The 14,646-nt window shown below is 40.6% G+C and overlaps 1 protein-coding gene across 3 annotated transcripts in view; it reads right to left on the bottom strand.

Moving 5' to 3' along the window:
* Nucleotides 1-14,646, bottom strand: part of THSD7B (thrombospondin type 1 domain containing 7B) — a 297,483-nt gene that overhangs the window by 168,072 nt on the left and 114,765 nt on the right. For all 3 annotated transcript variants that reach the window (XM_063400989.1, XM_063400991.1, XM_063400992.1), the window contains exon 6: nucleotides 8,682-8,851. In XM_063400989.1, the coding sequence (XP_063257059.1) occupies nucleotides 8,682-8,851 (170 nt within the window). The remainder of the gene's footprint in view (nucleotides 1-8,681; nucleotides 8,852-14,646) is intronic.

The raw sequence follows: 14,646 nt of genomic DNA, 5'->3' as shown, positions 1-14,646 counted from the left end.
TCAATAATTGACTCTGTAGTGGCATTTTCCTGCATTCATATAGGAAAAGTGCTTTTTGTGTAATTATTTTCCTTGGAACAACGTTAGCTACATTTTTGGAGGAAGGTAAAAGGCAGAAGCCAGGGAAGCAGAGAGTGGGAGGGGAAGGAAACATCTCTGATTCAAGTAGCAGCTTATTTATGACGCTTGTTCCTACCTTTTAAAATCCTGTGTTCTTCCCAATCTATAGAATAAACTTGAAAAAGCAATCAAGTACTAATCTGGGAGCCTCTGAAACATTGCACATTTCTATAGCTGTTATATTGAATCTATCCTTTATAAATGCAACTGCAGCTGTTCCCAGCACCAGTGTCTTGCCTCAAGTTTGAATTTTACTATTTGCTGTTATTTTCAGGTTATTGCTACCAGCAGGAGATAATAAATTGGGTTCTAAAGTGTCTTGTTTTCCTATATATTTTTACTGAGGTAATGATTTGGAGGAAGAGTGGAAGAGGAAATCAGCTCTGATATGATTATTTCCATAATAATGTAATTTTAAGCCAATAAATAAATTATCTTTGAATAGAGTCATGTGGACAGATACTTGCAGGCACACATACCCACACTATGTTAAAAGCAATGCTGACCAGACAGAGGCAGAAATGCATAGGATGGCATTTTGTTTGCAGGGGGCCCTGTCAAATACGGTTTTTCAACTCCTCAGGAGGTAAATAACACTTTTTTCCTGGACTTTAACTACATTTCCCTTTTACAATGAAAACCCAAGTAATTTTCATACTAAAACCAAAATGAGACTTTTCTAAATATCACTAATATATCTGGAATACACACAAAGATTCTCAGGTCTGCCTCTTACATATTTTAGGTAATACTCAATTCTGAAGGAAATAAATCCAAATGTTTACCATATGGCAAAACTAATCCAAATTAAACATTGCCAGGCGACAAGGCAGGTACAAGAAAGGGATGGCACATCCTTGTGAAAGCTCTCACTGCCTTTGCTGGGACTTACAAACCAAAGACCCTTGGATCAATACAAAGGGAAATTACTTGAGAAAACCACAAAGGAGCGAGTTACGTTATAAAAACACCTTCATGTGTAGAACACAATAGGGATAAGTAATTCCTCTAACCTGAAAGACAATTTTTATAGGAAAAACAAAACACTGCACAAGGGAGAAGTGGTGAATGCAATCCGACCAGCCTGGAAATGGCACCAACCCCAGCCCCTTGCACCCCTCCATTAAGGGATGGTCTGATGCACCCCATGTCTGATGGAAAGGGTTCCTTTATGCTTGGAGGAAGAATCAATTCATTTTGAAGCCACTAAGCACAAAGTTGGAGGCCTATTTTCAATTAAAATCTATTTACCAGACAAAGAACAACGTATGAATAGAAGGCTAATCACAGCATGAAAGAGGGTTAAGAGTGGATTGCCAAGAGCAACAATGGCTTAATGTATTTCAGAACAATAAAAATCCTCATAATTTTATTAAAGTGACACAGACAAAAAGTATCCCTGTGTCCTCCCTCTGCTGCTGAACAGGACTGTGATCTCAGCTGGGATACTGCATTGTTTTGCTACAGCAGAATTTGTGGAGATTAACAACAGACTCTGCATATCTGGCAAATGCTCAGAGTGAACACGGGGCCCCCCACCAGCAGCCACACGACTGAGCAGATCAGAGGTGACAATTCATGAAGAGTGTCCAGGAAAAACAGCAGAGGCAACAGGGATGCTGGAATGGCAGCAAAGGCAATGCTGGGGAGGAAAAAAGAATTCTGTGGGATATTGGAGCATTTGGTTGTTATCCAAAAAAAGCCGGAAATCGCTGGAGCAGACCACCCGAGAGAGTGAAAGAAGAAACAAGGAAAAAAGGGAAGGAAAGTTATGAAACATGGAAGAAAATGCATGAAAACTTCATGAAAGCCTCGTGAGAGTGGGAGCTCTGCTCACTGCCGAGTTCAGCGTTCATCACTGCACAGGAAGGAGCAGCCTCTCCTGTGAGTGGCACCAGGACAGAACAGCTCTGTGGATGTGCCTGGGACACAGAGGGTGGCCCAGGTCACCACAGCTGAGCTGGTGACACAGCCAGCACAGATCCTGGCAGCAGCCAGGCTGCTCCACACAGAGCTGGCCCTGGCACACAAACCTCATTTACCACCAGTGTCTCCAGTTCCAGACACCTCTGGCTTCCCCCTCTGTCCCCAGTGTCCCAGGCTGTGGCGCAGCCTCGTGCACACTTTTCATCCTTTTCATTTTTCATCCCCCTCCACGGCATTGTCTGAACACAACGCAGCTCCCCGGCCTCAGAACAGCAGCGGGACAAAATTACATGGAACAAACCATCACTGTCTTGAATGGAATTCATCCAGTTTCAGTGGCAGGAAATAATTATAAAAATACAGACACAATTAAAATGTAAGCTTTCAAAGATAAAAGCCTGGACTAAAACCTAGTATCTGACGTGAACTAACTGGGCAGCATATTATTTGCTGCATACCACAGCCAGCTAAACAAATTAAGGCATTTATAAAGGGATAACTATTCACGGTCATAACAAATAGCTTGTTGACAAAAAAAAGGCCTATTATTTAAAAGGCACCTCTTAAAAGGCTCACTTCTTTCACTGTCAAAGTCTTTTAAAACATTACTCATTTCATTTTAGTTTAATTAGTATTAAGATATGAAAGAACTGAAAATACTACACCTCTGAAAGAGGGAATGGTTTTAGGGAAAATGGTTGTTTCCTTAATAGATTCAAACTCAAATTTTTGAAATGCACATTTAAACACCACTGTCAAGCACTACAACAATCTGAATAAAATCATTTCCTCTCCTGCTTCTACAGGGTTTCCCCTGAAGAAGCCAGCTGTTACATATTTATTTTTCCATTATGTGAGTTGTAGCTCATAAATTCTGCTCAGCATTTGGTGAGCTTACAGATCAATAACTTGGCATCCCAGCAATATAAATCTGATACAGACTTCCCTGAATATATTTCACACTTCAGAGGTGTATTTCTCATCTTTTCAATCCAGTACAGCCATCCCAGTGATAAATAACTAGTTTGGGATGAGAGGGATCCTTGGGGGGGAGAGGTTCCACCTGAGAATCTGGTTTCTGTGATTCAGGTCAGCTAAGCCCCAGGCTGAATGCTCCTGTTGCTGTACCCAAAGCAGCTCAACAAAGCTTTTTTCACACCACTGCTGACCATCATCTCCCTCCCTCCTACAGTCCTAGTCAAGTTTTCTCATTACTAATATATTCTAACCTATTCCTTTTCAATTTCATAAACCAGACAAGGAAAACAGGATTTAAACATCAAAGTCCTAAAATTCTAATTTCCGTAGAGTAAATTAATCTTGTCATTTCTGCAGTTTCACCAGCATGAATTCACAAAAAAGAAAGGAAAAAAGGTGTGCATTTCATACAGGGCTCACACTCCACACAGGATTCCTGCTCACTCCCACAGTGCATAACCTGCATCAACTCCTAAGGCAGCTTATCTCCATCAGCACAGTCCCTTCCCCATAAATATGCAGGATGGCAACAGCCATAAACAACAACAACCTGCACAGCCAAATTCCATCCCTAAAAACTCTGACCTGGTGCTTCACAAGCCCCCTGGCAGCCAAGGGGATGGTGGCACTTTCACAGTGGACTCTCCATTGGTTTTGTTCTCTTCCAGAGCTTACAGAACAGATGCCACATGCACCAGTTTGAAACACTGATCCCCCAGGAGACACACACTGGAAGTGTCACGATTTAGAGCAGAACAAAGAACTTGCAGGGAAAAAATTGTGGCACCCTCATTAGGAAACAGAGCAAAGGAAGTAAACCAGCAAATTTTGGAGCTAAAAAAGACAATAGGGCAGAAATAAAGGGATGAGAATAAATAGAGAACAACATAAGATATGAATGAAAGGACTCCTCAAATTAATCTCTGTGCAAGTCCAAAGAGGCACCAATATCTGAGAAACAAAACACAGTGCCAAAGTATTTCCCATGTGGGAATCAAGAAGAGTCTCAAAAAATCCCTCATCAGAAAAGAAAGGAATAGACATTTTTGTCTATCAGCAGGAGGGAGAAAGCTCAATATTTTGAGGAAAACAAGAAGGTATAAAGGCCGTAAAACAATCATTTTGAGACTTGTAGAAGTAGGACTTAGATGAAAGTGCAGGGGACCAGTTTCAGCTTCAGACCATTTTGTGATTCTGTCAGTAAAAGGGCTTGTAAGACAAAACTACATAAGGGAATACACACAGGGATGGATCAGAGAGTAACCATTAGACCTGAACAGGTACTTGAGTATTTTCCAAGTCCTCAGCTGTAAACAGAATAAAGGAGGTTTTGCTGCTACAGCTGGCGACACACAAGTTTATAAAGAAACAATCTGATGTAGAATGAACAAGGTGGAATTGCATCCAAAAAATAAAGCAAAAATTAGTGTAGGGTAGGGAATTGCAGTGGAGTAAGTCAGGCAAGGTATTATGTCTACTAACAGGTGAGAGAATCTCCCTCAAAGGAATGAGGAAAATAAAAATAATAGAGATTTCTGTAAGAAACAGTTTTGCAGGGTAACACTAAAAGCCATTCAAAAATAATGAAGGCACAACTGTCACATACCTGCTATTGAAATTAAAGCTCAAATAAAAACAAATATATGGAGACGAATATGATAGAAAAACTCATTAAGCAAAAAAAATGTAAACAAAACTCTAGAACCTTGTTCAGGCATGAGAATTTTATGTGGATTTTCAGATGTAAAATAACAAAGATTAAGAAGATAGAAACCCGCAATGACTTCTGGTGAGCAGATAATAAAAGATACATTCTATTAGCTAAATTTACTATGCTGAGTAAACAATAAAGAGGATTCAAGGAAGCGAAGCAATAATTCACAAAGGTCTTTCCAGTCCTACAATTAAACTTAAGCAGACAGGTTCCAAAAACACTTTAAGAAAATTCTGAAAGCAAGAGGTAAATTGGATCTCATTCAAACAAGTAAAAAAGGAAAAATGTCAAGGCACAAATTAGATGAAAGAATGACAGGGCAGACAGAACCCTAGTTAGAAAACTACAGAAAATATGGAAAGAGCTGCAATCCCAGTCACTAGAGACAGCAGTAACTAGTTCAGAGAAGAGAGAAAATACTTCTGGAGTATTTCATAAAGACTGCCATCTCCCAGACTGCTGATAAAGAGCTACAGTTTCCAGACAAATCCAAAAAGCAAAATTAATTAGAAAACAGAAGAATACTCCCTGGTCTTCAGAAAAGAAAGTAAAAAAATCCTGAGGTAGAAAATTAAATTTAGGAACTACATATGTTCATTAACTGTTTGGACATAAATACAGACACCAGTCCCAGATTTCAAGAGGAATTTTCATTCCCACATCACTGGATAATTTATTGTGATTGAGAGGAGAGTTGTACTGCCAAACAAGGAGAGGTTTCATAACAGATTGTTGCATAATATTCTCCCCTACCTTTTCCAGATTTCTTTTTGTTGGTGCACTGGGGATTGCTGGTTAGTGATATTCACCCAAATCAATTCAAATTTATTACGGAAAAATAAATTTTAGATAAAATTTCATAAAATCCCCAAAGCCTTGTATCTTCTTGTAAGCCCACTTAGAGAACAGAGGAAAGCACGTGTGTCCCATGGTAGCAGTGTCTGGCTTTGAAAATAACTTAAGGATGTGCACTTCTACTTTGCTTAAAGGAGTTTTCATATGAGTGAATAGATTCACTTTCAAAAAGAGGTACAAAGAAAGGCAGTCACCAGCATTGCTACAGTTTCTTCCAGAAATGGGATGTCCAGGCACAGGGATCAGGGAGTACCCAGAGCTGAAGGGCAGAGAGGGCTGTACCACAGGGAGCTCACTTGCATATTCTGTGCTAATTTTTGTGGAAAATGTGTCCCCTCTTTAAAAGCAACATCATTTCAAACATGCAGATTCGCCACTTCCATCTCTGGAATTACTAGATTACAGCCTCTCTGTAAAAATTAAGCATTATAAATTTTAACATGTTAAAATTCAGTGAGATACTTAAAAACAGCAGGATCTGTTGAAAGGTAATCCTGTCAAAGTTCAGAGTTAATTAACAAAAGCCTCACAAGTGAGGAGGAATGTGGACTCCTTGGACAGAGCAGTCAGCATTAAAACCAGCACAGTCTCTTCACTTAGGTTACCCACACACACAGGAACACAGACCTCTGAACTACACATCACTTTACACATTTACCAATCAAAATTTGGCTGTGACAGCCTCAGAATGCAGGAATACTATCAAGGACTCAAAGAGTGCAAGATCTTCTCCTTCCAAATACTCATATTAAGAGTATGAATTTCCTCCTCAAGGCTTAAAAAACATAACTTCACTTGGACCAAGACAGGGATTTAGTTAGTGACCTTAGTTAGGTCATCTCATGGAGGAGAAAAAAATATGAAATCCTAACAATGCATTTCTTAAAGTAATACCTGAGTGAGAGTTCTCCGTTTTCAGTATCTTCAACTTGGAACCTTATAATGAAAATACAGAAAGATTTCGGTAGACTTAACCTCTGAAACAACAGAACAACTGAAATATAGGGACTCAAGGAACAGGTGCTCCCTTCCCAAACACACACATTTTAATAAAAGAAGAAATAGATGGGAAGACGAAGCAAATAAAAAATGGGAGAGAGATCCTTGGGGGATAAAAGAGCTTTGAGCAGTGTGTATAAACACATCACAGATGGTACCTGTCTCCAACTAGGATTCAACATATTTTATCCCAGAATGCTGCTGGAGAGACCACGGGACAAAATCTTCTTTCACATATGTCATTGGGCCCGGGTCCAAATTCTCTTTGGAAGTAACCAGAAGAATAACAACTGTGATGGATGGTAATATCCCATTAGACTCGCTTGTTTGATTCCTGAATGATCCCTTTAAGGACACTCAAGAGGTGAAGAAAGAAAAATTACTGTGCTTTCGATGGTAGCAATTAGACACTGTATTTGCTTATACATAGAGGATTAACTTCCTCATCTTCTCCTCATCACTGAAAAATTGGTACAGTAAAAGATGACATGCTCTAGTGACGAATAAAAGCATTCTGCCAGTTCTAACTGCCAGAAGAAAAACGCAAAAAAACATGTAATTCCTTATTTATTCAAAGAACAAAAAATTAGTCAGCTAGTAAATGAGACACACTGAATATTACTGGACAAGGAGGGATAATAGGGAAGGCTTTCTCTGTTTCCATTTGAAGGTGACTGTGCTGACAGTAGATGGGATTTTCACTTTCCAAGCACTACTGTACATCTGCACTACTGCTTTGAAATTACACTAGTAGTTTATACCTTGTACAATTGTTCTGCACATCTGGGTTTTTTCAGTTGCCCATATGAATTTATTTTTTTTTAAGATTAAATTAAATTGAAGATTAAATACAAGGAAGAGTTATCCCACAGTTTGAGTGGTTTTTTTAGTTGGGGAGAGGGCTTGCAATTTTTAAGCTGAACTGAACTTTGAGCAAGGGAAAGTGCTGCAGGTGGGTCTCACACTGGATAAGTAGCACCACTCTGGTCACGAGATAAGTAAATGTTCAAGGCATTCAGAGGCACTCCTCTAGTCTTCCTGAGAAATTCACAATTCTGACACAGAATAAAGAGTGAATGAAGCCAGTTCAAGCTCTCTGCTCACCAACCTGCCTCACAGTGGCTGTAAGGAACACAGGAGTGCTCAGAAGGATGAAGGAAGTCAATAAATGCCACACACCTTTCATCAACAGCACTTTTACAACTCTGAAAGGCCCCTGCATCACACACTTGCGTGAAACAAGAGAGAGGGGTTGTGCTGGGAGAGCAAAGAAGTGCCAGATGTCTGCGAGAGGTGAATCAGCCACTGTGCATGCACCGAATTGAGATTAAAACAGGTCTGGCTTTCTCCAACCTCAGAATCTGTGAGGGAAGCTGGGACACACACTGGGCATCCAGGAAACATTTGCTTCTCCTCTGTAAGTAAATAAATCTAAGATACAATATTGTGTTGCTATTATCTTACATCTCTGCTCAAAAACACATTCTGCAAGAGCACCACATTGAGTAAATAAAACAGCCTATGATGAATTATTCACTGTGAATCTGTAACTACTTATTATTCTTCTAAAGGAAATATAACTCACTTCCAAAGTCCAAAACCTATCTGTCTGCTCAGAAGTTGTGACAATATTATTTTTGCTTTCCCCTTCAAATCACAAGAAAGATTGTGTATCAATCTGAAGCAGAGGCTAAAGCCATATCCAGAATGGTGTGTGACAACCTGTTTTATATTCCACACTAAGACTACACTACAGATAAGTGCATTCAGCTACCAGGGGCTGGGCTCCCTGATATATGACAGAGGAAGAAAAGTCAACTCCAAGCATAATTTAGTTCCTTCATCCTTTGTAACTCTCTGAGTGCAGGTGAACAACAGAACTGGCAGCAATTCATCCCAGGAGGCTGTGGCTCCTGGCAGCTCCTCAGGAATTCCAGTGCAGGCTGCACCTCCCTGTGTGAGCACGGATACGAGGAGGGCATCAGCGAGCCAAAGGCCACCAGTGACTCCACTTCTTTATCTACTTCCTTCTCCCTGTTCCTCCTGCTCAGACCTACTGAGGCCAGCCCTTGAGACCCTGCACACGCACCCTCCTTCGGCCGGTGCGCCCCCGGCTCCACGATGATCTGGGCACAGAAGACCACCCGCGTTTGGATCCCACCTCCACACAGCCCTGCCTGCTTCTGCTGGTGACGGTCCTGCTGCTCGAGGGGCACAGACACTTGACAGGCTGTCCATTCAGAAGTCCTCCAGGCAAACCTTTGGGAATAGAAAGAGAACAGGTAAAATGAGATTTTGAAAGACTACAAGTATGGGAGAGGTACTTCATTAGATGACTAAATACAATTGGTTTAATCTTTATAGCAGAATTTAAGCTTTATAGCAGCACTTTCCTATCCAAAACAGGGAATGTTTGGAAACACTCTGAGTGTTAAATTTACATAGGTTAAGTATGTGCTATTTGTCTGGAACACTTGTGTAAAACTTTTGACAGAGCACCAACCTCCAAAGCGTTCTGAAACACTAAATCATCCTGACAGCACCTTTGAGCACAGTGTAAAAAATGAGCGAAGATTAAGAGGTTTGATTAAGTGTGAACAGTAGCTTTCAAACATGTGTCTCAAAGCACTAAACCACCCCTCTCTGCCAAGACACTTTGCTCTGAAATGCCCTTAACAGCTCAAATTCTGTGTCAGTGGACAGAGCTCCAAGCACTTGCAGCTTTTCCACAGGGGCCACTTTTCTAAGTGCCTAAGGTACCTCCAGTTCCTTCAAGGGATTGACTAAAGCATCTCAGTTAATTCCGCTTTCCACAAGTTGTGATACAAAAAATACTTTCATTCTATATTCCATTCACACCTAAAGAGCATTAAAGGTTTTCAAGGAATTTAAGGTTTTTATTCAGGTAGGTGAATGCTGTACAGACAACAGTTATTGGTGTGTAGCATCTTCTTAAATGCCAGGAAGAACTTATTAAAACCACAGGGAAAACAGTGCTGTGTATCCATGGAAAGCAGGATTTATCTCCCCATCATGACTGAAAATGTAGAGCATATTTCTAACAACTGTTTGCACAGGCAGAGCTCGCTTTGATTCACAGGTCACAGTATGAGGGGAGTAAATAAGAGCCCAAAGTCTTCCCAAGCTTCCTGAACGCAAATCTTAGGCAATATTGTTTTTATAACCAATCTGTTCACACTTGTGCTGCTTTATGCCTCCACTCCTCTAAATTTCCTGGTTTACTTTTGCCAGAGAAACTTTGCGTTTTGTGTAATGTAAACTACGGAAAATCATTCCCTTCCTTTACTCTCAAGACAAATGCTCTCTCCTTTTACAGCAGATCCACAGTTGTTAAAATTACATATGTTCCTTAACTGCTGACTGATCACTGTAAACTCAGACACAGTGGGGTGTCCCTGCAGAAAAAGCCTTCCACATCATAATTCTGTGTATTCTCCACAGAGAGTATCTGCTCCTGACTACAGCTATGGCAAGTAAACCTGCATCTCAAAACTATATGAAAAAGAAACACACTGATTTGAGCACACATCAATGTTCTCTTATTTTGTGAATGATTCTTTTTTATTAGCCCCAAAGCACTTCCAAATTTTGTAATGTATTCACGGAAAGTATCTGTGAATACTGCCAATTACCTGCATTTACAGGTACTGTTCAGATGAGCTGTCATGCTCTCTTAAATAACTCACAGCATCTTGTGCAAATCTGGATACACTCACAGGGTTCATTACCCCCAAAGAAAATAATGAAGAACACACTTTTCACATGACAAGTATCAAATACCTAACTCCCACAATATATAAAGCACAGCCACGAAATCTTTTTCTTGTTTCTCTTCTGGGAATTCCTAATGCCGTTTCCTGGGTCTGCAGTGTTAAATGCAACCATAAAGACAATGAAAAGTGTTCTTCATCAAATGCCAGGTGAAGAGGATTCCTCCTCCACATCCCTTCAGAACTCTGCACTTCTCAGGTCTACTTTTGAAATTAAAGTCTTAAATATAGAACACACGCATCTTTCCATGGAAAGTTGTTTTAAGCCATGGAAATAGTTGTTTTAAGGAAGCATCTTTTAAAACAAAAACTGACTAAAGTAAAACTCATTACCAATATCTGGCTTAGGAAGTCAGCTGTGAACTCTGGATCCTAAAGACTCATTTCCAGAGGTGTGAGCATCTGCTTCTCCTATTCAGCGTGAGCTGCGGGAGTTAACACCTATGAAAATTAGGCCATCGGTGATTAAAATTATGCAAAATAACTAAATCTGAGCTCAGAGAGATAATTAAACTTCATCAGCTCCTGACTCTTAAAAAAAAAAAATCCCTTTATATATTCTCCCAGAGTAACTGGTGTGTGAGCAGTGTGCAAGGACAGCTCTGGCGCTCCGCCAGCACCGCTGGCACCAGCTCCAAGCCTCAGCCCTGCCTGCTCCTACCTGCACGAGTGTCCTCAGCTGTCCCGTGCTCCAAAACAAATCCTGACCCCCAGGCACTAAAAGGGACACACTTCCATAGCCATTAACAAGCCCACCACAAGTCAAAGGGCTGAAGGGCAGTGTTGGTACCACTCCCCAGGTGTAACTCAGAGCCCTCTAGCACAGGTCACTGCACTTCCTCTGCAGTCTTTACTGCTTCACACTAATGCCTGATCTTTAATTTGGGCAAAATAAGCCTCATTTACAAAGTGATACCATCACATCTGTATCTCAGCAATAGGCCTTTTAAAAAGAATCAACTCTTAAAACATTCCCATTTTCCATCATTTAACTTCTGAAAAGCTTTGAATTTCCAACAAAGCACGGACAGTTTTTGCTATATCCCTGTCGCGTAACGTAGCAACCACAACCAAAATGAATGACACGAAGACATAATCATAATTCTGGAGAATCTATCTATTCCCAGCGAACATGAAAGCGACACATCAAGGATAAAAAAGATACAATACATTGCTTTAAAACTGGTGACTCGGTGACAGGTATGAAACAAACACAGGCTCAATATCTTTCCGATTTATAGTAACCTCTTGGTCTCTTTAGTCTATAGGACTTATGCTCTTAGTGTTTACACAGGTTTTATAACTGTATATATCCACTCACTTTAATTGAACTATCCCAACTTTATATCACAATAAAAGAAAGTAGAATCACCTCCTATGTGTTTAAGCTTTTTAAGCACTTAATCCTTTCAGAACAAATAACCAAAGGTAAAGCAAAGCGCAAAGCTCTGGAGCCTTACATGCAGTTAAAGTGTTTTATTTTCTTGCATTTAGACTATTGATTATAGATGTTATTGTGAACTTCACTCATAAAATTAAAAGCCCTTCCCATTTACCTGCAAATTTATAGCTGTGCCACCTGCCTGTGATGGGACCTTTAACTTGTAGCTTTGCCATGGGCATAGAGGTTTTATTTAACTGAGCAGTTCTGAGGCTTAAAGTATTTTGTCATCTCTGCATCCTTTTAGGAGACTGGATATAGCTTCATCCACCTCTCCCTGGAGTACGACTCTGCAAATGCCACCTCTTTAGCTGCTGCTGTTTTATGCCAGTGGATGAAGCCCACACTATGTACCCTCATTCAGCCATGGGCTGCTCTCTGTCCCTGCATTAAAAAACAGCCTCTAGAAAATCATAAAATCACAGATTGCTTTGGGCTGGGAAGGACTTTGAAGATCACCTCATTCCAACCCCCTGCCAAGGGCACAGACACCTTTCACTAGCCCAGGTTGCTCCAAGCCCTGTCCAACCTGGCCTTGCACACTTCCAGGTTGGAGCAGCCATAACTCTGCAAGCTGTGCCAGCGACTTACCACTGTCACAATGAAGAATTTCTTCCTAATATTGTTCTAAGTATAATATTAAATTTCTCCCTAATTCCAATTCTTCTGCTCAGCGACCTGTTCTGGTCTATGTCCTATCCCATTTTCTTGTCTGTGGCTGAAGCATGCTTTGGAAAATTCTTACCCTAAAAATAAAGCTAAAGGAAAGACTACTTGTTTCCAAATCAACCTACAAAAAGGAGAAGATTTCTAGGAACTAGGAAAGCAAACAGGAGTCTCACCTTAAAGGATTTAAAAACTAATCTGAATAGGCAAACAGACAAAAAGGAGTGGTTTGTGTTGAGACCAGATGAAGGAGAGCCTCTAATTTCTGCTACTGAAGCTCCTTAAATTCATCATCTTCTTTTAAGGGGAAGAAAGAAAAGATCATTTCTTGGTAAGCCTCAGCAAACCACAGATGAAGTGACACATATATAAGGAGGAAAAAAGCATAATCTTTCTAGGCATTACCCTACAAATAGAATATGGTCAAATAAGGAGAACAGGAGCATCTAAGATTTCTTGTGTTATTTCACGGGGATTAACACTACATCTCTCTATGTCTGCAAAGCTACTGCTTTCCAATCTGAGCTCTTTCCAGTAGCTCAGTCACCAACTCCCAAGGAGCAACACCAAATCACCAGGCTGCAAACTGAAACATGGACCAATAGCAACCTTTATCAGCTGCTGAAACCTAAACAACATACATTTTTTACTTCTGTTCATTAATACAAAATCCTGGTCCCCACAGCCTTACATCCAGTAGACATACAGCACATACTGCAATATTATGGATTTTCATTCTCGCTTCTTCATACTGAGTGAATCAATCAAAGTCTAGTAACCAGGCACTGCTGTAAAATTCTCCTGCACAGTGTGAGAAGGTCATAGCCCGCCACCTGCATTTTGAGATATTACATCCCTAGAAATAACAATTAACTAAATACTAGAGTTGTACTTTTTTGTATTTTCAGCTAAGTGGCTCTATTAACCTGCAAGTTTAATGTTATTTTTCTGAGCTAGCACAGTAGAGTTCATCCTCACTCATGCAGATATTGCCCTGGAGGTGTTGCCTCGAGGTAGGGAGGCATAACAGGATAGGGAAGGTTTCAGAGTTCACTGGCTCATGAAAATTTGGGCATAGCAGCAATACACGGAAAGAACAACAGATTTTCTCCTACAGAGAGAGAGGCACCTACAAAAATTATCAGTGGTTTGCAGGTTCTCACCTTTTGGGCTCTCCTGCCTCTACAGAACAGTGTGCCCTTCAACACAGTGCAATGTCAGAAAGGAGAAGTGAGAAAGCAGGGACAGACCCACGTCTGTTCACTCCCTGATTAACTTCCAGCCAGTCTCCCCCAATCAGGTGTCACCTGCACCCATGCTCCTGTACAAAATCAGCAAGACAATGTGTTAATCTATTGTCTTTGAAATTGATGTGCGCTTGGGCAGGAGCAAAAATCACTCTCTAAGAGCCTTTCTGCAGGATGTAATCAAGCAACAGAATATTTTTTTATACTTCCTCTCTTCTGCTGGCAGGGTGCATAAAAATGATCAGCATATGATTTTGAATGAGCCCAGTGATACAGAGACACTTTTACAGGTGATGCCTTCCTAAGAAATGTATCTTGCAAAGGCTTTATAGAAGGTTTTGGCAGTATCTGGCAAAAGCCCTAGAAACTCATGACTTGAGTACTGAACAGCTCTCCTTTTAAACACACTCATTCACAGACAGGGAGATCTTTCTACATGCATAATAAATTCTATCAATCCCAAAGCATTTTACAGTCAATCCCAGAACACGACGCATGAAAAATCAAGCAATATTTTATTTTCTTTGCAAATCACACCACCAAGCTCCTCTGTCAGCCTGGCCAAGCATAAAGGCATGGGCTTGCAGACCAGAAAGGTGAGATCCTCTCCTTCACATCAGAAACCCAGCAAGGTGTCAGGGACTGCAAAGTTTCCCATTTCAAGAGGCACGCAGATGGAAACTGAGTAAAGTCCAAGCTATTAGCTCCAAGCAGCTCCCATCTTCCTCAAGCAAGACTGGGATTTTTTTATGGGGACATGAAGAGGAATCATTAAATCTTATGTAAAAATTACAGTTTCAAAGCCAATAAAAGCTCAGCCGTGGAGACCTGAGCAGTCTCTGCAGAGCTGATGAAATTCTCTGAAACAGCAATCAGTACAAAAGGCGTTTCAGAGAACAAGAGCAACCG

This window comes from Prinia subflava, chromosome 6 (assembly GCF_021018805.1).
Source record: "Prinia subflava isolate CZ2003 ecotype Zambia chromosome 6, Cam_Psub_1.2, whole genome shotgun sequence".
In the NCBI taxonomy this organism is placed as follows: Eukaryota; Metazoa; Chordata; class Aves; order Passeriformes; family Cisticolidae; genus Prinia; species Prinia subflava.
This window is presented reverse-complemented; position numbering and strand designations above follow the sequence as displayed.